Genomic DNA, 21730 nt, shown 5'->3' on the forward strand with positions numbered 1-21730 from the left:
GATGCAAATACATGAGTTCTCATGCCTGCCCCCCAATTCACCTCTCTGGCAGAGACTGCTGGCAAGGCTGCGTACTTGCTGCTGGACTCACCAGCCTTTCAGAGCTGCTTTATGTCGCTTCTCCAAAACAATTTCTACTTTAACATTTTCCTGATATCCACCTGGGCTCTCACATGTTCCAGAGAAGTAAAATTTCCTCCTGCCATGTTTTGCAACCGGAACCATACGTGTACAGCACAGCACCTGCTCCCTGATTTACCTCACAGCTATTCCCCAAGGCTCTGATACGGAGAGGAGTTCTTTTCAATACACATTTCTCCAGAGTATGACTAAATCAAACAAACTTGGAGACAAGCACTTAAATGCTTCGCTAAATTGCAACAAAGATCATCAGAGATTACGGCATGGTCATGACTCTCACTGTACTTAGCTAGCTGCAAGGACAGGTTTTATTAACTCATGTTTTCTCTCTGGGAAATGAAAAAAAAAAAAGCTCTCATTTACAGCACTCTTACAGATTGACAATAATCACCACTTCCTACCTGCTAGCCTGGGAAGTGTTTGGCAAATTTGCTATGTAAGCCAGAAAATAGGAGGTTGAACCAGAGCAGTGAATGACAGAATGAATATTGCACAGGTGTCATCATCCAAGCTGGACTGATACCAGTCAGAAAGTGGAAAGACTTTCTATCTCTTTTGTCACCCAAAGCTACTCCGAATAGGATCCAAACCCTCAGATACCAACTACTCAGCAGTGTTTGACTTCAATGCTTTGACTTTTTATCCCTATTATCCAGAACACAAAGACCTACTCCTTACAGCTTACAGCTTTCCCCTTTCTGATAAGTGTTGATCTCTAGGTACATCACACCTCAGGCTCTGCATGGCTATAAACTCCTTGAAGAAGCAAGCGCAATTTTGAAGGCAGAATAAAAGAAATTGACTGCTGCATAAAGGAGAACAGTAGGCAAAATCATAGGCACTTCCTTGTTTTAACTCCAATGCAGTTTCCTACAGCTCCAATTTGACCCTCAGAAGATCGAAGTGTAAAAAAATTAGATTTGTTATGTGTTTGTGGCATTTGTTTGTGTTTGTTCATAAACTAGGCATGAAACACTTTCCCTTTTAAGTGGAAGGCTGTAGCTCTAAAAAACTGCTGAATTCCACCCCCATTTCCCTTTTGTAAGCAAGTAGGTCCACAAAAACCCCAGATTTTCACAAGCTCTCACTACTACTAAAATTGGTACTTTTATTCCAATTGGAAAGAAAAGCAAAACTATGGAGAGAATGCTCCTGAGAACTCTGGTTTATTTTACAAAGCTACCAAGAGAAAAAAGATCATTCACCACCCTCACCTTCCTCAAAATCCTGTCACATGCACGAACCACTGAACCCATTTAAATAGGCTGCTCTTGTCACCTGCCAGCTGCCAGTGATGCTGTGAGTCAGCCTCTGCATGCAGAAGCAGTGCACAAAAGAAAGGCACAACCAGGTGTGTACACAGGAACAAAGACACAGCAAATTATGCAGATACCAAGAGTGGTAAATCATCTAAGTTACGAGTAGGCACAAGGCCCCCAAAACCTGGCCAGCAGGGTACAAGACGCTTGAAGAGATCCCAAAGCACTGTACAATTCCTCCCCTCAAAAAGCAACACAGAAGAAAGCTACTGACTTTCTGTTTGCACTCGCCCATGCAGAAAAGCCTAGCAAGAGGGAAAGGAATATACTACACATTTTTTACACCTGCTCCATGCAGTGAAAAGGAGCTGGAAACACCTACTGTGAGCCAGTAAATAGGCAAAACCAAAACTAAGTTCATAGAGACACCAGGGATGACCCAGACTGTCTTTTCCAGTTCTCATCTCCCACGGTCTTTTCCTGCATCCAGCTCCTCCCTGATTTCTGGAGTCACTTCCAGAGGCAGCCCTGCCTGGAGACACTTCTTCTTCACCTCCAGCTGATAATGGCATGGTTGACTTCAAGTAGCAAGGAAGCCCCATAAACACCTGAGGGCAAAGACATGCTCAGTCTTTGCAGTCACAACAGCTCCCCCAGTCACTCAGCACCTGTCCATTGGCTTTGCCCTTTGGAGCTGAGCAGTCAGATAGGCATCAGCTCCAGCTCCTGCCATATGTGCTTTACGGGAGGAAGAAAAAACAACCGAAGCAGCAGAACTCTACAAAAATAAAACAGGTTACAGAGGCAACAGATACTAGACATCACAATGTCCACACAGAGCCCTAATAGCTGTTAATGTGGTCATCCTCTGGACCAGGGCATAGCTGTGTATCATTGCCTTCTGCCACGTCTGGATACGGAGCTATACTGGTTGCTATATACCACTCGTAGCTTGCTGTTTAGATCACTATCTGAAGGCTGGCCCTCACTTGGAATACAGATCTATACTACTCCACCACCTGCTATTTGCCACCCGCCTTAAAACCCAAATCTTGACATTTTCTCCTGTCCTCATGCATGGATCCGTAACACCTGGCAAAGGGAGGATAAGGGTTCTGATCACTGAGTGCCTGTAGCTCGTTGCCAGATTCAAAGCCCACACACTCTCAATTTCTCATGCATTTTCCCCCCTTCAGATGGGGATGCAGCAAGGGTGCCAAAATAGTACCCCAATAAGCCTGTGCATTAGTGCATGGCATCACGTCTGCTGATATTGCTCTCAATTTTAAATTCCACTGGTTTGTACAACAAACATTCTTCTAACAAGCCAGCATACATTATTCATAAAACAGCACAGAGCTGTTCAGCAGCATATGGAACTGATGAATGCTGTTTTGGTGTAGGAGGAGATAGGGTTGATAGGAATGTTTTAGAAGGAAGGAAGGGAGATCATTTCACCCAGGGAATTTCAAGTGCGTCACCAACTGGAGGAGAACATTTCGAAGAGAAACTCCTCTGTTAAAAATCTGGTTTGTATATGGAGAAGGAGGGGGAGGGGGAGAAAGAAAAAACAGGAAAGAAAGATTGTGCCAGATATACCATCATAAAACAGAAAAGGATGGTTAGCTGTGGCTCCTGAGACCCAGGAAATTAATGCCACCCAAGAAATGCATCCTCTGTATTAATATACATGGCTTGCTTGAAAAGATTTTTTTCTGTACTTGCTGAAGTGTTTCATCAGTGTTATTGTAAAGGCAGCATACTGAATTATTACAGAAAAATAGAGAAAAGGCTAGAGAAGTATTTCTTCACAGAGGAGCACCTCCACAGCCTTTTCCTACATAGCCTATTTCAAACTGTTTTACTGGCCCTGTGTATTTGCAGGCAGGACAGGCACAAGTACTTAGCAATTCAGTCCCTGGCTGCAGAAAAAAAAGTCTGTCAGAAAAAGAGACTACTGAGCATGCTAGGTCACACAGATGATCCTAAGATACATAGACTCACCTTGCCCGAAGTCTCGACTTGAGCCTGCCCTCCACCGAACAATGGTATAAAATTCACAGCACCATTTCACGGGTTATTCTGCTGGCCTAAAGCTGTGGTACCTGCTTATGATACACACTTGGGATGCATCCCCCTAGTGAAGCCTGTCCACACAGAGGCACTACCTTATGTGTGTCAAGGAGATAAAAGATACTTGGGCTACCTAGCTTCTCTGACACTGACATCAGGGAGACCCTTTCTGCAGGCACCCTGCTGGCGCTTTGTTCATACTACTAAAGCACGAGGATACATAATATGCTCTAGCTTACCAAAATAGGCTGAGTCATATAAGTGAAGAGTAAAAGAGGAGTATGTTTCTGAGAAACAAATGGTTAAAATCTATCTCCTGTCCAAAGTCAGCTGCAGCAGTCACAGAAACAGGTCTTGAGCATTGTACTCACTTTATATGGGGACAGATAAAATACAAGGCAGTCCAGACACAAAGAGGGAGCCACACACACAGAAATATGTAGTCTACAAATCAAACCTTACTTAAGACTGAGGAGATCTACATGGCATTGGTGTCCAGAAAAGCTCAGCCTAGAACTGAAAACATTTCCTGAGAAATTATGCACAAACATATATGCACAGTTACACTAATAAAAAGAGCTCCTTTGCCACACTACAGATTAACCTCCAGGTTCTTCCACCAACACAACAGTATCGAATAGCCAAAGCTCAATTATATATTGGTTCTCTAAATCAGTGACATCAGCAAAAAAATGGGCAGACAAAGATCAGAAGGGGGAACAGAGAGATGGAAAGGTCTGTCCAAAATCACAAGACCAATCACTCGCAGAGCCATCTGTCATCTTATCAACCAGGCAAGCACCACTGAAGGGAATACAGGGATCTTCTCAGCCCTCCATAACACAGCTTTTACGCAACTCAGATGCCCTACAGATACAAAAACCTTTGTTTGAAATAAGGAAACAGTACAACAAACTGAAACAAAGCTGCAGTGTTCTTCCCAGCATATTGAGATAGGCAGGAAAAGAAGTGGGTATCTCTCAAATAACAACCTACAGCACTTAGAAGGAAGAAACATGAATTCCATGGAGGAATGACCACAGAGCTTTCATTATTGCAGTAGTTAACGAATCGTGTCAGACAGCATCGCTGGGAGAAAGTCTCTGCCCTGAGAACACTACACCATGCACACACAGTGGTCACAAAACCTGGGAGAGGAAGATACAGAGATTAAGTAATTCATCCAGTGTCAAAAGACTTGAGTTTTTACCATACGCAGGCGAGTTTTCATGCATAAATCATCCCACCAAATACCGTGCAATTATTCCCGTGCTTAGGGTGAAAGTGATCATGAGAGCAGGGTCCCAGAGCACCTGCAAGATGCAGCCTTTACATTGATATTTGTTGGAAAAGCACATACTGCATCAGCAACAGCCTGAAAATGATGGCCATGCTATTTCTCTACCCTAACTCAGCAATACACTATTAGATATGGTTTATAAGGTCCTGAAAACAGAGGCTCATTTAATTGAACTGAAAAAAATACTTAACATTTATTTCTGGTTGCATTACCCTGTGATTTAAGTTACACAGCTCAGGCTCTGAAATGCTACACAACCTGTAAGCAAGCAGAGAGTGTTTTGCTAGGAACTACTGTGCAGTGCTGGGGTCTTTTCACCAATGGCAGAGGAGGTTCCTCACAGAACAGAAAGGAGATTTAGGGAAGGGACACCACAGGAAGATCCATGCATGGTGCCTGCTTTGCATGCACATGGACCCAAGACATAGTTAAATGCTTGGCTGATGCACACCTTTGCAAGAGGTCATATCTTTTAATCCCAAGGTCAGAATCAATTGCCAATAATAATGAAATTAGAGGCATATTTTTGTCACTGCATAAAATTCATCCAACCCTTGGAGACATGGAGCACCTTTGAGAGGGACACAGCTCTTAAAGCACTTGCCAGGAGTTCCTGGGTGCATTTCCATTATTGTGTGGGAGAGAGGGATGAGGAAAAAAGAGAGATGTTGCATGGTGTGGGGGTTGTTTGCTTAGGAACTGAATAACTGGGCTGGGCTGGGTGAGGAGATGCTGCACACAGTCACTGTAGCAGCTGGGAATAGCCTGTGCTACCAACCATCACAGTACTCTAATGCATTCCTATAAATGCACAAGCAATGCCTTCCTAATAAATACTTGGCAGCAGTATTTAATCATGCATGCAATTGAGAAAATATTTTCACCTAGCATCCACACCTACTAAACCACAGAGCTGTAGGTAAGGACTAAAAATTATTTTTATATAGAAAATAATTCCCATTAAATAAATAATCTGAAGGACATCACGTGCCAACTCCGGCACATTTCCCAAGAGTAGAGCTCCAACTAGCACTGTCACCAGCAAGTTTTTCCTATTTACTACTGCACCAAGTTCCATGACAGGGCATTCAATTAAGACTTGATCATTATAACATCAGAGCTCTTTCACCTTCAGGTCTCTCCTCAAATGCAGAGATTTTTTTTCATGATCTGACAGCAATTCTGTGATCACTGCAGATCATCTGGAGCTCTTAACTCCTGCAAAGCCTAACCTTTTCCCAACACCAACCCTGAGCCTAACCAAGCAGAACAATACTTAGTCATTTACCTTGCTTTCTTTAGTAGAAAACTCAGAAGAGTTGGAGATTTTCATAGATTTTGACCGATGGGACTGCCGCCAGAGAGATTCTTCTCGGGAGTATTTCACCGAACCTGTGGCTCTCACTCGGACTTTGCTGGTGCTCTGAACACTGTTAACTCCAATCATTTCCAAAAGTGAGTGGATGCAATGGGAAAGAAGAAAGCTAATGAAACTTCCCAATCCCCTGCAGAGGAACTGGAAAAGGTTACTACTGGAGAGCCCAGGCTCAAGCAATCAGTGTTTGCTTAAAGCACACTAGGCTGTTTTCTCCAGCATCTTCAGGCACAGTGTTTGGAGCCAGCCTGATTGTTCCAGGCATTGCTCACGTCACTGGATGGGAGAAAAAAAAAGAAAAAGAAAAGGAAGACGCTGATAGAAACTCCTCCCCTGCTCTGCTCTGCTCCCCTCTCCAGCATCAATTTCCCCTTCACACACATACCAACAGCGAAAGGAAGAGAGGTGGAGAGAAAGATGCTGGAACAAATGCCAGCAGATTAAGCAAGATATTCATTTTCAGTTCACGCAGCCACACTTCCCTGCCTGCAACAGCCTGCCACGCTCATTACTGCCTGCAATAACAAAGAACACTGCAAAAAGTGTCTTCAATCAACTGCCAGAAGCTACAGGCTTCTGGATGTGAGAAATACTGATGGATTCCCAGAGCACTGGAGAAATGAGTGAAAACCTGCAGCACCATGACAAAGTAAGCCCCAGAGAGACAAATCAGCAAATTTCCACAACTCTAAGTATTTGCACTCACTAGCCAGAGTCCTTGGGGTGCCTTCCCAAAGCACAAGAGAGAGCAAGACCACTTTCACACTCTTAAAGAGGCTTAGAGGAAAAGAGATGATTTTCCCAAGGTAACCAGTGCAAACCTGTGGCAGAGTTATGAACAAGCACCTAGGGACTCATCTCCCCACTCGGCAGCCAGGAGAGCTGTAGCCACACCCCCACACAAGCAAACTGCATGCTCCAGTGGCTGACCCCACAAATGATGCAGCTGCCGAGTGGCACCCCGTTTCTCCCTCACAGCAAACCCATACAGCCTGATGATGGGAGGGCCACTACCACTGCCAGAGGCACCACTCAAACACACACAAGCCTGGCTCCAGAGGCTAGGCATGCTCTCTGTGCCTGGAGCTACCTGCCTTCATGCAGGGGACAAGGGGAGGCCAACGCCAAAAGGAGCTGGTACTCTTACTGAGGGGTGGATGCGCTAAATACGGGAAAAGAGAGATGTTTACCTCAGTGTTGCAAAAGCACCATCATTTCTGGCTCCTGGAGACCCAGAGTGCAGCAGACTGTGCATTGCCATGGCAACATGCTCCAGTGTGTGTGTGAGAGAGAGAGAGATTGCTCTGCTCTACTCTGCTCAGCACAGGATAGTGACAGCTGCTGACACACACTGGACAGGTGGAGCAGCTTGTGTGAGCAGCAAGGGAAAAGTGGACAATGGGGACATTGTGCCAAACCCAGAAAAGGCAAACTGTGTGCACAGAGGGTGCACAAGGAGCTGGCAGACTCTGCAGCAAGGCTAACATCAGGTTCAGCAACCTGCCCCATACCACCACATCAAAGGCAGGGCAAGGACAGCAGCAGCGATGTTGGGTTGTGGGAGGACATGAGGGGTCTTATCCCACTCACACCAAGACACACAGGGAGCAAGTCTGCACTCAGACAGCAATGAGGGAGTGCTGCCCTGGCGTGCTGAGGTGAATGTCCCATACTGAGATACTTCAGGCAGACAAAAGCTGGGTGAAGAGGTTCCAGTCTCTATTCACACCTGAACCCTGTTCCACATCTGCCAAGCCACGTGAAAGCAAAGTGAGAGTTTGCTTACCCCATGGCACGTGCCCAACAGCACCCAGGAGTAAATAAGATGCATATGAATTGAGTGGACTTTTCCCCTGGTTACATCTTCCCAGTCTCTTGCAATCAGCAATTTACATCCTTACAGGGCAAATGGCTAGACAGCCACATGATGGTCCTATTTTTGATGGCCCTTTTTATTTTTGCTCATAAAAAATGCTGTTGTCTCCCCAGCATGCAGCAGCATTTCTGATAGCATTAACCCTTTGCTACTGTTGTCCCCAATGATGCTACAAGGTGCATATCCTTCCCAGAGACTCTAATTGGTGTGGACCCTGCTGAAGGACAACAATCAGTGGAACAGGGAACAGCTTACCTAAATACCAACACAAAAACTGCCCCTGTAGTGGGAAACTTCTAATTCCTCACAGATTCTGCCTCCGTCCTGCTTGAGGCACAGATACCTTCCCTTCTGGCCAACAAGAAAAATACATTTTCATTTCCACCACAGTCAGATCCAGTAAGCCCATCCCTACCTCACACATTAAGATCAAATCAGAAATGTGCCCCTTGTCATTGCTAGAGGATAACTGAAAGGAACCTTTTTCCCTGGCAATAATCATGCTCTGAGTTACTTCTGCCACTTTGTCAAAAAGGTTTTATGTTACTTAACCCATGTGAAATTACCCACTGCTTGTGCAAAAGCTTTTCAAAGAAAATCTCTTCTTAGAGGAAATATGCACTGCAGTCAAACCGCTCCAGATGAGCTAAGCAGCAGGTCCTGACAGGTGCTACGTAAATGGCCACAAATCACTCTCTATCCTAGCAGCCCCCTGCCTAGCAGATTATTCTGGCTCTCAGATTTATAGGGCCAACTCCCCAAGCACTCTCAGCATATCTGAAATAATTATACTCCCTAAATATCACACACAGACCTAGGCCAGTGTCAATTATACAGAGCAATTTTATTATTAAACACAAGCTAGACTGAATCAAAACAATGTTTCTCTTCTGTTGCCCACAGCATCATCACTGCTGCCTAATTGCAGCAGTTCATCTAGTATTCTCTGAGCTGAAGTTAGCAGATCCTCAGGTTGGACAGGAACCTTATTTCAGAAAGGAACAAGTGCGTTTCTGTAGCAGTCCAAAACTCCAAGGATTTTCCTTCTTCTTTCTTCAGTGTTTTCTGAGAAAACACTTCTCAGCTCACACTCTCCCAAAGAGAGCCTCCTGAGAGAACGCATTTGAAGCCTTAAATATCTTCAGATTGGGGATTCAGTTTAGATTTCATTAGCATCCCTGATTTTCCTCTGCAAGTGATAATACAGTCTTGTACTCCTGACTGAGCCAATATTCTGTGTACACATTCACGGTTATTCTGGGGAAAGGCCATGCTTTGACATTAGAGAAGACTCACCATTTCACAAATTATTATGCACACAGGATTGATTTATGTCTGTAACTGAGCAACAGGAATTTCTGAGGCAAAAGTGTTTTGTTAACATAAATAGAGGGATAGAAGGGACATTTTTAAAGAGGGGCTAAAATAGCTGTGAAGTATCAGAAAAATCAGAGCTTACCACACCCAGGGGACCCCCCAAGTGTTTCAAGAATTCAGAATCTTCCTCTTGTTCAGAGGTCAAGCAAAGAGGTGATCAGAAAGGGGCAGAATGTAAATATTCATTTAGGCAGTGACACCACTGGGGTGACCAAAAGGACTGTGACCCTATGGGGACCTTCCCAATCAGTTCCTCTAAGGAACAAACCATAAACCAGCAGGAAAACTTAAAACTTTGGGTCAAAACAGATGCAGGAACAGAAAACCAGAGAACCAGAGTTTCTATTATTCCTCCCATCTCATCCTTTTAAAACCATACAAAAGCTTTTGTCTTGTAACAAGGCACTATGTCAGACCCCATCACCCATAGAGGAAATGGGCAGCTGTTCCAACTTACCCTGAAATAAGCTCCTTCCCATCTGTTCCTCCCACCAGTCAAGTTTCCCTGGGAGGCAAAACGCACTCAGTCCTTGCTTGGTCTTCCTAATGTCATTCAGCGAATCAACAACACAAGAAGAAAAACTGCAGAATTCAAAGTAAAATTCAATATTGGCTTTTGGGGTACAAACCTAAGGACCACATTACTGCATCTAAAGAACTCCCAAGGTCCTCAAACAAAGTCACAAGAATCCTCTAGAATAATTTAAGCCTGATGTCAATTACAAATACAAACAACACAAACTGACAAAATACATACATATTCATATCAATTACTTAAAATATACCCTCAAAAGCTAGTAACATATTTGTGTAGCACAGAAAGGGGAACTACTTAATGCTGCCACTAAATGCTGTTTGTTAAATAAACAACATTAAATCTTTCCATCATCCTTCATCTTTCCTTCTTTCAAGTTTTTTTTTCCTTCTCCCCAAAACAGGAAGGAAGGGGAAAGTCAATTCTGACAGATAAACTACTCTTACACAATGGCTACAGAACTAGAGCTTAAAACTGATCATCAGTAAAATTCCTGTAATATTAAGATAACAATTTTTGAGGTCTGCTGACTCGGGGGAGCTGACAATCAAGACTAAATGTCTCCTGTGAACAGCAGAAATACTAGACCAGCCACTTAATTTCTACATGCACAAGCAACCAGGTCAACAGGAATCCTAGCAGGGTAACAGCTGGAATGATGGGAGAACAAAGTATGACTGCATGAGGACAACTGAACTATCTCTGGTTTAAGTTACATGAGAAGAAGGCTAAAAGAGCATCCACAGCCAGCAGCTCACAGTCACAGCACAAGTCTTAACAACTGACTTTTTACATCAATAAGCACCTAGAAGTGAGCAGAATCACAAAACCACAACGACTGGTGGAAAATCAAATTAATCCTGGTATCACTGTATCTCTGGGAACCACAGTGCATCTTGTGCCAAAAGAAACCACTCCTATGGTAAGTGCCCTGCTGAGAATGATAGGAGATCACAGCTTTAATGAAAACAAGCCCTTGGATAATAACAGGGATGAAAAGAAATCATGCACCCTACTATCCTGATCAGCACTGCAAGTAAGAGATGTCTTCAGCCATTTTCATGTAAGGAACAGCAGATCTGAAAACAGCTGTTTCACAGACTAGCTGCTGTACTTCCTGGCAAAGCACTATAGTATCCAAGGGGGAAAAATTCCTCTTCTTGAATTCCTCCTTTTAGGAATTATCATCTGCTGTCAACAGAGCTCACAGAAATTAAGTGAGCCATACAGTATGCAGACTAACACAGACCACCAAGTTCCTTAACTTAAAGCTGACAAATGTAGCTACAGAAAACAGCAGCACTTCGAAAAAATCCATAAAAGCATCAAAACCCTAAAATTCTGCATAGCTGTGACAGAAACCACAGGAAAGTGACTGAAGAAGTGATGTAAAGTCTACAAACTATCTCAGATCAGCTGCAAACAACCTCTGCCTCTGTCCCTGCAGTGAGTATGCTTTGAGTCAACACCACTGAAATAAACCCCTCAGCCTAGAGATCTGCATTAAAAAAAAAAAAAAAAAGGAAAAACAACCTCCCTCCCAGGCTTCTCTCTGACTCAAATAGCAAACACAACCTCAACAAAAGGGAAAGAGGAAAAGGAAGGGGAGGACAAGGAAGTCTGGGGGAGAGGAGTGGGAGAAGGAAGGAAGAAGGCAAAAGGATAGGGGCAAAAAGAAAGGAAGGGGACACAATAGGGACAAGTGGGAGGAGAGACAGGGAGGAAGGAAATTGAGGCCACTCTAAGATCCACACAGGTTACAAGTTGGCGTCACCTGTGGCTGCAGGCATTGCACTGTGGAAGGGGGAAAAATAGGCACAGCCTTTGACATACCTTTTCACCACAATTCCATCTACCAACGGAGTCATGTCCAGCTACCTTGCTCCAAAAGCAGATTAAATCCTTCCTACCTCTCTTGACACCTTCTAGAACCCATCTGTCAACAGGACAGAAAACTCCTTGGATTTGCCCCATATTTGTACAAGGATCCTGTGAATACTTAATCATCCAAGAAAGCATGACTTTGGAAGGAAACGAAATATTCCATTTAACATCACAGGAAAGGAGAAAAAAAAATCTGAATTTAGGGAGCAGCCTAATACTCTTGTTTGAAAGAAAACAGTGTAACTGGGTCAGAGAGAGAATAGTCCAATGCTACTTGAAAAGTGTGGTGACAAACAGAAAGAAGGAATACCAAAGATTTATACAGCAATAATTCTAAATGGTGGAAGGAATGTTCTCTCTTCTTCTTTTTTTTTTTCAATATGGTATAAATTATATTCGTACTCTTCCTTCCCTTGAGATGCAGCACTGAACTTAAATTTCAAGCAGATCAGTGGGTGGAAGATCAAAGAATGTTTTTCAGAATTTGTTTTCTACCTACATGGAGGTGGGAGTAATAAGTCATAGGGACCAAAATGTATGTGTGACATTGTATTAGAGAATTCCCAGTCTGAAAAGAGCCCAGATCTCCTCTTTTAAAGTGGCAGAATGCATCATTCCTACTACCAGTCTGTATCCTCCACATTTGACAGATGACATTCATCCTTGGGACCTGCTATGCATTTGAGTTACAGTAGGAGACAAGTTGATGGCCTTGGCTATCTAACAGGCTGGAGAAGTCAGACATCAAGTAACTCCCCTGTCTGATCGACCTGGACAAGACACTACTGACAGCTTGCCTCCACTGATGAAAATTAACCCCCTAAATGTTCATTATGAGGCTGGTATTGAGCCACATAATTGCAGCCAGTAGCAATGGAAATTCTTACCTGACTCTGCTTGGGTTTCACTCCTTGCTGACACAAAAGCCTGGTAGGGTACGTGAGATCTTTTGAATAACAATTGGAAAGTAAAGAGGTGAAAGGTGAAGGAGCAAAAAATAATTCAGAGAAATGCAGATTGTCCAAGCAGAACAGGTCCATCCTGAAACCCAGTCTGCCTCCTAGTAAGATAAGCAATCCCTCAGACCATCCTTAGACTATGCAGAGCAATCCTAATTCTTGGATCACCTTCAAAACATTTTATGTTTTAACCCTTGTTTAAAGTTCTGCTTTCCCTGCTCAGAGACAGCTGGTATTAGGCTTTTAATATTATAAGGCTTTCTTCAACTCAATATCTGGGTTTGACTTGAGAAAAAATATATAGATTATAGATTTTTCCTTTTATATGCACTGAGGTAAACTCCTGAAATGCAAAAAGAAAATATATTTGCATTTCAACAGGGCAGGAACGTGTCAGAAATCTCTGTAATTCAAGGGACACAAAGCAATACACACACCATCATAACCTGGTCTAATTTTCAGTTCTGCATAGGCATGCTTTAAATGACTATTGCTCTTGAATAGGACAAATGACAACATCCAAAAAACTCCAAGTTGAAGGAAACAAAGGTTATCATGGCAGGAAGGTTCTCAGAAAGGATGGAGAAGAGTGAAGACAAGCCAGGTGTTCCCTACAGTCACCTACAGTTCCTTATGGATCTGTGGCTCCTCTGAGAGTGAAAGTATGCTTTCACAAACAACTGTTTAAAACAACGATTAGCAATTTAATCCTGCATTACCTGACTTTTATATACTGCCAGATTAGACTCTGTTGTCTCCTAGCATCTGAAAGGGGCCTTCTGTAACAGGATCTCCTATTTCATACAGATAAGAAATGGCCCAAAAATACTATTTCCATCAGAAGTATTTTGAAGAGAAAAAACTTTATTTTGGGGAAGAAACAAGGAGCTAGAGCTTGTTTCTTATTCCATGAAGCAAACATATCTGGTCCTCTCTCTCCTCTGCCCACTGTTGCAGGGTGTTACAGCAGTCAATGCGGTCCTGGGGCCATCCTGGCTTGCTGTCACACGCTCTCATCTCCCCAGCTTCATCAGGTTTCCCTCGAAGGTGGGAATTTCTTGCCAAAAAGCCATGAAATGGATGAAGTACAGAGACTTCTGATGAGAGCAATTAGGGGACACACAGCAGTCCAATTAGTTTGAGTTCCTCTCCATAAAGGGGGCCTGAGGCTGTGCAGGAAGATGTTAGCCACTTGATGTTCATTCTCTCTGCTAAATACCTGAAATTTTTGGAATGGATGAGGTAAGATGTCATGAAGTAAGATGAATTTAATTCTCTTTGAATTGAGTATTTGCTTTGGAGGGCTTTCAAAGGGAATTAAAAAAAAAAAGAGAGAGGGAGAGCAAGAGGAGGCAGAAAGACAGTGGCAAAAACACCCCATAATTAAAGTGGAGGGAACTGACAGCAACATGAGATAAACCCTACTTTGCAGCTTCTATAGGAAATTGCATATCCCAGAAATCCTAATCAAGAATTCAGATCATTTAGGAAATTAAGGACGGGTTCTTCAGAAGAGTTCAGCACCAGCAACTCCAAGTTAATTTGGTCACTTCATTACGGTGCTCCTGCAGGAGATAAGGCGTAGCCAAAAAACACCCTTTGAGAAAAAGCAGATTTTTAATGCAGGATTGGCATCTAGTCTCCATCAGCAGTCCCTGAAAGGATAAGTCTAGCCAAGTGCATCCCAGGTACTTCAACGATGGATGTTCCCAGACAGTACAACAGGTCAGAGAAGAGCTACCACCTCCTACCAAAAGACACACAGCCAGGTATGACTTCCCCACTTCATGTCATGGAGCAGCACCACAACCATGGGTCAGCCCATGTCAGAGGTTGGGTGACGCCTGTGATTCCATGAATGAGGTGTGCTGTAAATGCAGAGGACATTTACTTACGCAGGACAGGCCAGGCGGTACTTTGCATGCAGCCTAACAACAGAGTACCCCTCCAAGAACACTGCCTAACAAAAGCAGGGATCCATGTCTTCAGTGATGCGTTCTTGCAGGCTCTATGTGGATCACAGAAGAGATATCCTCTCCTTACATATGAAAGGCCTTGTTAATGCCACCTTCCTGGAGTGGACCTTCACACACCTTGTCTCAAACTTGTAGGAGCGATGGGGGGTAGCACGGTCGGGATGGACGGAGACGAGAGATCTCTGAAGCCAGGTAGTGGAATTTGCAGTTTATTGCAAAGGGCGTGGGTACAGGGCCTTGCTGGGAGCTGCCAGCTGCAGCTCGGAGCAGGCCCGAGAGAAGAGAGGGGTAGAGAGGATGGGAGGGTAAGAGCATAAAAGGAGAGCAAAAGCATAAGAGAGTAAAAGGGGTAAGAGAGCGAAGTTCTCATTACAATACAATAAATCTTCTTTTGTGTTGAATAGAATCACTACATTAACATACTGTGTTACATTTTAAACCTTAAAAACTACTCTTTAGACCCCTTCTACCAAGCTAGTAGGGTCTGCTCTGACTTTTGGACTTGTCTGCAAGCAGAAGGTTTTGTTTCATCAAAAAGAGATTACCTTCAATCAGCCACACCATTGTTTCCCCGTTGTTCAGTAACTAAGGGATCTCAAAGCTTGCTTTCATTTCAATCTCACTTATAGTTTCTATATTCTCAAAATCTTTTGCCAAACAATCATATTTATAAGGCTTTCCTGTTTCATCTTCCTCAACAAAAATGACAAGAGGAAAACATTGTGGCCAGCACCATACTAGCACTTCATTTGTGGGGACCACACTGCCCTTAGGAATTGAAGCAAGAATGTATGGCCAAAATTAGGCTCTTTCCAAGCAAATCTCCTCTTCATTCCAGAAAATCTTGTGAAGCCCAGCTCTGAAGAAGGCTACAGTCACACAGTACAATTCCCTAGCATATAATTGTGAAGATGGTATCATTACAGAAGATTAAAGCTGGTGTGAGCATGTGAGAAAGAAACCCTCCTAACATTGCAATCATGAGATTCTTGATACTGCCAAAATGTCAGACTGATTTTGTTTTCTTTCCAAGGAGGGAGATCCTAGCCATGGCTTCCCTTTCTGTATATATATATGTGCAATGAATACATGAATACTACAAGCAGACCCCATGAGGAGAAGTGAGTGCACTTTTAATCACAGTTTGGCATATTTGTCTTTATGAGTCCCAACTGCAAAAGCAACCTCAGATCTGACTAAAGGAGTGAGGAAAAAGGCAACGAATCTTTGTGCAGACAGGTGTACCAAAGCAAAACCTTTTTCAATGTTAAATGACCAGACAGCAAGACACAAGGTGAGCAAGATCACGTTAGCATTTCTCATTTCTACTTTCAAACCAGAGTGAAATAATCTGTTCTTAAAGCACAACTAGTGACACACACAGAATCAGGTCATGAAGGCCTTGTGGTTTGTACCAAAAGTGTTCTCATTGTTGGAAAAAAAACTGTAATAAAACATAGAGATAGCTCCCCCAGGGAGATGAAAGAAAGGAGTAATTTGATCCAATGTCCCAAGTTTTCTGAGGCTGATCACACAAAAGTGTGTCCCTCCTCACATGCTGATGTCTGTCCCTTGATGTGCTATTTTCCTATCCAGACGAAACATCCAGGGATGCACTCCAAACAGTGAAGGGATTGACTGAAGGCAACATCTGACTGATGCCTATCAACCAGCTGTCCTGGATAGCACAAGCATTTGCATTTGCACCCCTGACTCTGAGAACTGGATCCACAATAAACGCTTCACAGAGCTTCACAAGCCCTGGAAGAACAGCCAGCTCTCCCCAGCCTTCCTTCCCCTCCACTACTGCTCAGCTTTGCTCTGGGGCTCAGCAGAGTTGCAGAGCTTCATACAAGGGTGCCGCAGGGCCACAAGGAGAATACAGAGAGACTGCAGAGGCAGAAAAGCCCACTTACTTCACCACAGGTCTGCATTAGTCACCAGTGGGTGCTCAGGACCTCACTCCCACAGGGACACACTGCCACCCTGTGGCACCTTCCTCTCCCAGGCAGCTGGGCAAGGATGCAGGGAGAAGGCTTGCAGCCTCACCCATGCTCAGCGGCTACACAGCTAATGCAGCAGCAAACCACATGCACTTTGGTGCTGTGCTGAAGAAGGGTGCTGTGAATTTAATTTATTGAGACTAATGCAAAAATTGATTTCCACTAATTCTTTGTAATCGCACATTTAGTGGCAGCATGGCTGCTGTGAACACAGTAGCACAATTACTCGTACTCACTCCACTCCCCTCGACTAATGAATTAAAAAACAAGGGTCCGTTTATCAAAGCTTCAGACAAGCCAGATGAGAAAACAAAGTTGGGTGCCACCTCTGTCCCCAAGATATCAAGGCAGCACACAGAAAAGGGCAGAAAGACTTAAAGCAACATGGGACACCAACACCAAACTTCTTCCACCTGTCGACACCCAAAAAAAATCCAGAGCCCTGGTATTTGCTTTGGGTGAAGAGTCAGGCATCCCTAGCATTAGCAGGTGAGCACTAAACATTAAGGTATAGCCCCAACTGCATAATTCTGTCAGAAGGAAAACAAACAGCAGGTGAGCACCATTGGAAGTCTCTTGTCAGTACACTCAGGCTATTTAAACACAATCTGGAGATCTATTTATTCAGTAAGGGCTGTAATTAGCCTGCAAATTAATCTCAACACATCCCTCTATGGCAAACAGAGAAATAAGATTCCTTTGGGGGAAAAAGTAATTTACTTGTGGCTGCTGACAGATATACAGATTCAAAAATTAAAGACACTAAATCTAAAATTTAATATTTCCCATTGCTTAGTAAGAACTGAAGCAGGAGGGTCCAACAAAAATCTCCCTGAAGAAGATTAAGAAAATGAAGAAATTACCAACACTAGAAGACAAACTCTGCTGCTTTCAACTATGCAGGTAAATCTGTATTTCACGACGATTCTGACACAAAATTCACACAAGAGACGGCAACTAATTTGGTTGGTTTCAATAGGCATTGGGTCAGCTCTCAGATATGGCAGCCTCTTATTTTTATGTCCATTACAAAAAATAAATAAATTATGAACTCCAGTGTATGCACACCTGTCTTCATTTAAACAAAGCGCTGTTTCATGCTAGCAATCAGACAAAAAAGAAGTGAAACATTCTCATTATTACTGACAATAAAACACGGTTTGTCCTGCTCAGCCTCTTCCCCCATTCTTCAGATTTAACTCCTAGCACAAACTTAATGAACAAAAGCTGAAGCAACACAGCCTGTGCCAGACAGCACATTATAATCTGAAATTACATCTCCAGCTCTTATGTGAATACCCCAAAGCACCTTTGATGAAAAAACACACACGCCTTCCAGATTGTACACAGAGATCAGGCTTAGCCTTTAATGTATTCGCATTCAGAGCCAACTGGTTGCTTCTGTCCACTTGTAATCAGGAGACAGCACTCTGGGTTGGCATGGCCACAGGAGTTTACAAAGCACACAGCTCTGGGGCAAGACCTGCCGCAGCTCAGTTTCACCTCTGTGCTGCAGAGAGTCACCTTCACTATCAAGGGAAGGCAAGAGGGAAAACAAGAGAATAAACATTTTATATATTATATATGTTCTGGGAGGAGAAATGTGCCCATCACTTGTCATGTTTGACAATTAAGATTCAGAAAATGCAAGATGGGTGTTTTGTTTTGAACCATCTTTCAATAGAAATGAAATGCACGTTCTGCAGTTAATGCCTTACCTTCAAGAGCCCTTTCGGGAAGTCTTTGCCATCGTTCATCCCCTGGAGGTTAGCAATGAACTCTTGGCAGGTCATCTTTTTCCCAATGTTCTGAAAGGAGTATCAGAGAAACACAACATCATATTCCTGCTGTTTTCCACAATGACAGGAACAAGCAACATCAGATTAAATGCATCTTCCTGCTTTCCTTTAAGCCCAAGCCAGGCAGCACTAAGAACACATCCATGAGATTACTCCTAGATGAGTGTCCTTTTATCCATATAGCGAGAAAAGGGAACCCTTTTGCACCCAAAGGCCCACATACACCCCCAAAAAACCCCAGCTTAACACTGGGGGTAATGAAGAGGACAATGATGAAGATCTTTGGTATTTGCATGGTACCTTATATCCCCATGTCTCCAGAAGCTCTACCAGTCTCTGATGGAAAAGCTCTACTTAAATCTGCTGTGGGGCACCAGGAAACATGTGACTGAGGCCCTTTCTAGATCCTTCCCTTACAATTTCAAATGCCCCCTTTCAGTGGCAACTGCTGTGAGTTGGAGTGTGATGCCCAGGCATGGCCACTACCTTTTCTGATTCACAAGCTGAAGCTGCTTTGACATTTCCATAGGCTCGCTCTCTTTTCTCTCTTCCTGTCCAAGTCTCTGATTGAAAGTTGACCAAACAAGCCACAAACAGAAAGGAAGAGTTTGGCTATCCCTACATGTCTGTGTAGGAGCCAAACTACATCCAGAAGTTTGTGGCTGCCCTAAACTTCTATTGAATACCTGCCTTCATCACCCCTCAGAGAAAGTGTCTGTACTCAGTCCCCCAGGTGTTAGAAGGGCCCTGCTTAGTATGTGGGGAGCCTGGTGAGCAGACAACAATTACAACACTGCATTGATGAAAAAGGACACCAAAGATATCTGAGGAAAGGAAAGCAGCCTGAGATGAGCTGTGAAACACGGTATAGACAGAGGGGAAAATAGAACTCTGTGACAGTCATGGTATCTTTGAGGATAGCACCACTGTCAGTCAAGAGATGGAAGTGAGGACTTTTCCGCTGTCAGGGCATGTTCTGTCTGTAGAAATACAGCAGAAGAGCTCTGTGTGAACTTCATCTTTGGCTAGGACCAGGAGCCCAAATTAACACAGGACTGGTGCCCTTAGTTGGTAATACAGGCCATTCGATGTTATGAATTACATGACAGCACAAAGTGCATATCCTCTACTTCCCTTCCCTAATGTTTGATCAGGAAAACCACCAAATCTTGGCCATCAGCCTCACCTTGCCAATAAGGAACATCCCATACCCTGCAGCCAGCACGAACCCACAGAAAGAAGGCAGGCAGTAACCCTGGAACAATTCATGGCTTCCCACAAAAGGATGGCTCCCGATAACACAGATGGGCTGTAACCCTGGCTCTATGGTTGCAAAGCTTATAGAACACAGCTTATAACTTCAGTCTTCAGGTGCAGGCTGGAGCTGGTCTAGTAGACTTACAAATGCTTTCCTTTCTCCCTGCAACTTCAGCCTACTTCTATCTGTTTCCTCCAAGCAGCAGTTGGCAGCTTCCCCATGCTGACCAAAGCCAACATTGCAGACAAATGGCTGTTTTGCTAGAGGATCAAAGCTGACATCTTCATACAGTGCCACAGAGGTTCCAGAGGATGTGCCTGGTGGTCTAGAGACACCTCAAAACTCTCTAGCACCAATGTGGGTGATGACCTCTGTGCAGAGAAGCAAGCATGCATTTCCAAAACACATCTAGCAAAAACTGTTTAGTTACAAACAGAAGTGTGGCAAGACAGGGAATGTAAAGGGGATTAAGTAAGAGTTTGTCTACAAGAACTAAAGGCAAGTGTGAACTGAAGGCATAGCAGCTGCATTACAGCCCTACAAGCAGTGGAGCTGATTGTGAAATAGAAATGCCTGTGCTTATGATCAGTATGTCAGTAACAAATAGAGCACAGTGTATGGACAAGCCCTGTGACTCATTTGCTTCCTGCTCCAGCAGAATCCTGGTAAGGATGGGGCAAAGCGTTATCTTTGTTAGGAAACAGGCAATTAGGCATATCTGCAAGGGCTGCATTCCAAATCAAAAACGCCAAACTTACCACCTATGTGGAAAAATGCAAAGCAGTAAGAGGAAGTCCAAAATTAGAGGAAATCAGAGAGGTTTGAGGGAACACGATGACACACCCATGGACATAATACAAGTAGGAGTCTGGCAAACACTACAGCTGCATGTACATAACAACACACTGTTAACTGCCAGTGGGATAAGTCTCCAAAGTTACACACTGCAACAACCAGAGTCAGCAGCAGCAATGATGGGTCAGAGCTAGATTGTTTATTCCAGTACCTACTGAAGACAGTACGGCCCACTAAAGCATCACAGGGAGCAATGGGAATTGCTGTCAGGCTAATGCATGACCATTATTTGGACTCTCTCCCTGGACTGTGAGGCCAGGCAGTCTGCAAAGCAGGAGCCCCAGGCTGCTCACCACTCTGGAGAGTGGGATACCTGTACAGAAAGACTCAGGTGTCCTCAAGAGAAGCCATGTGTGCTAAGAGACAAACTGCAGCACGTTCCTGTACACCTCGCGTCCAGTCATGCAATACGGAAAGCTAAGCCATCAGAGAAAAAAATTCCTCACAACTCCCTACCTCCTCCTGCTTCCACAACCTGCAGATAAAGGCATTCAATTAATGGGAAGTGGGTCTCAGAACTCCTTGTGAACACTCAAGTCTTGGTTTTACTACCTGCACCGCCACAGGGGCTACGTAGCCCACTGAGACAGACCCAGGATGCCTCCATGTCCTGCTGCCCAATCCAACACCCTTGATGTGCAAGAGTTCCCAACACCCTCCTGGGAGAGCCCTTGCAAGTGCAGTGGAGGGCCAGAGAGAAGCCCCAGAGCCACCTGGCTAAAGCCACTGCTTTTGTATACTATAATGCCATGCTCCCTGTGTTTTTTACACACTCCATCCTAACTCCAGGGCAGAGGAAGCCTCCCATCAGCATGGGAATACCTTGCATAGCTGGTGTGTTGACCATATGTGCTGAAATACCCATCCTAAGGCTGCTGGCACCCTGCAGCAGTGTGACTAAGAGAACTCAAACCAGAATACTATTTCACCCAGGCGGGCAATGGGGAGAGGTGTGCAGTACAGGAACTCAGGGCTCCCACTCAGCATGCCCACATCCCCCCTCCATTCTCTTGGTTTTGAGCACACCCATCCTTTGTCTGTGCAAAACTCTGCTTCCACC

General features: G+C 44.0%; 1 protein-coding gene across 2 annotated transcripts in view; it reads right to left on the minus strand.

Moving 5' to 3' along the window:
• PSD3 (pleckstrin and Sec7 domain containing 3) overlaps window positions 1–21730 on the minus strand; it is a 116105-nt gene that overhangs the window by 40755 nt on the left and 53620 nt on the right. For both annotated transcript variants that reach the window (XM_030968145.1, XM_030968146.1), the window contains one exon: window positions 18477–18566. In XM_030968145.1, coding sequence (XP_030824005.1) covers window positions 18477–18566 — 90 coding nt within the window. The remainder of the gene's footprint in view (window positions 1–18476; window positions 18567–21730) is intronic.

This window comes from Camarhynchus parvulus, chromosome Z (genome assembly GCF_901933205.1).
Source record: "Camarhynchus parvulus chromosome Z, STF_HiC, whole genome shotgun sequence".
In the NCBI taxonomy this organism is placed as follows: domain Eukaryota; kingdom Metazoa; phylum Chordata; class Aves; order Passeriformes; family Thraupidae; genus Camarhynchus; species Camarhynchus parvulus.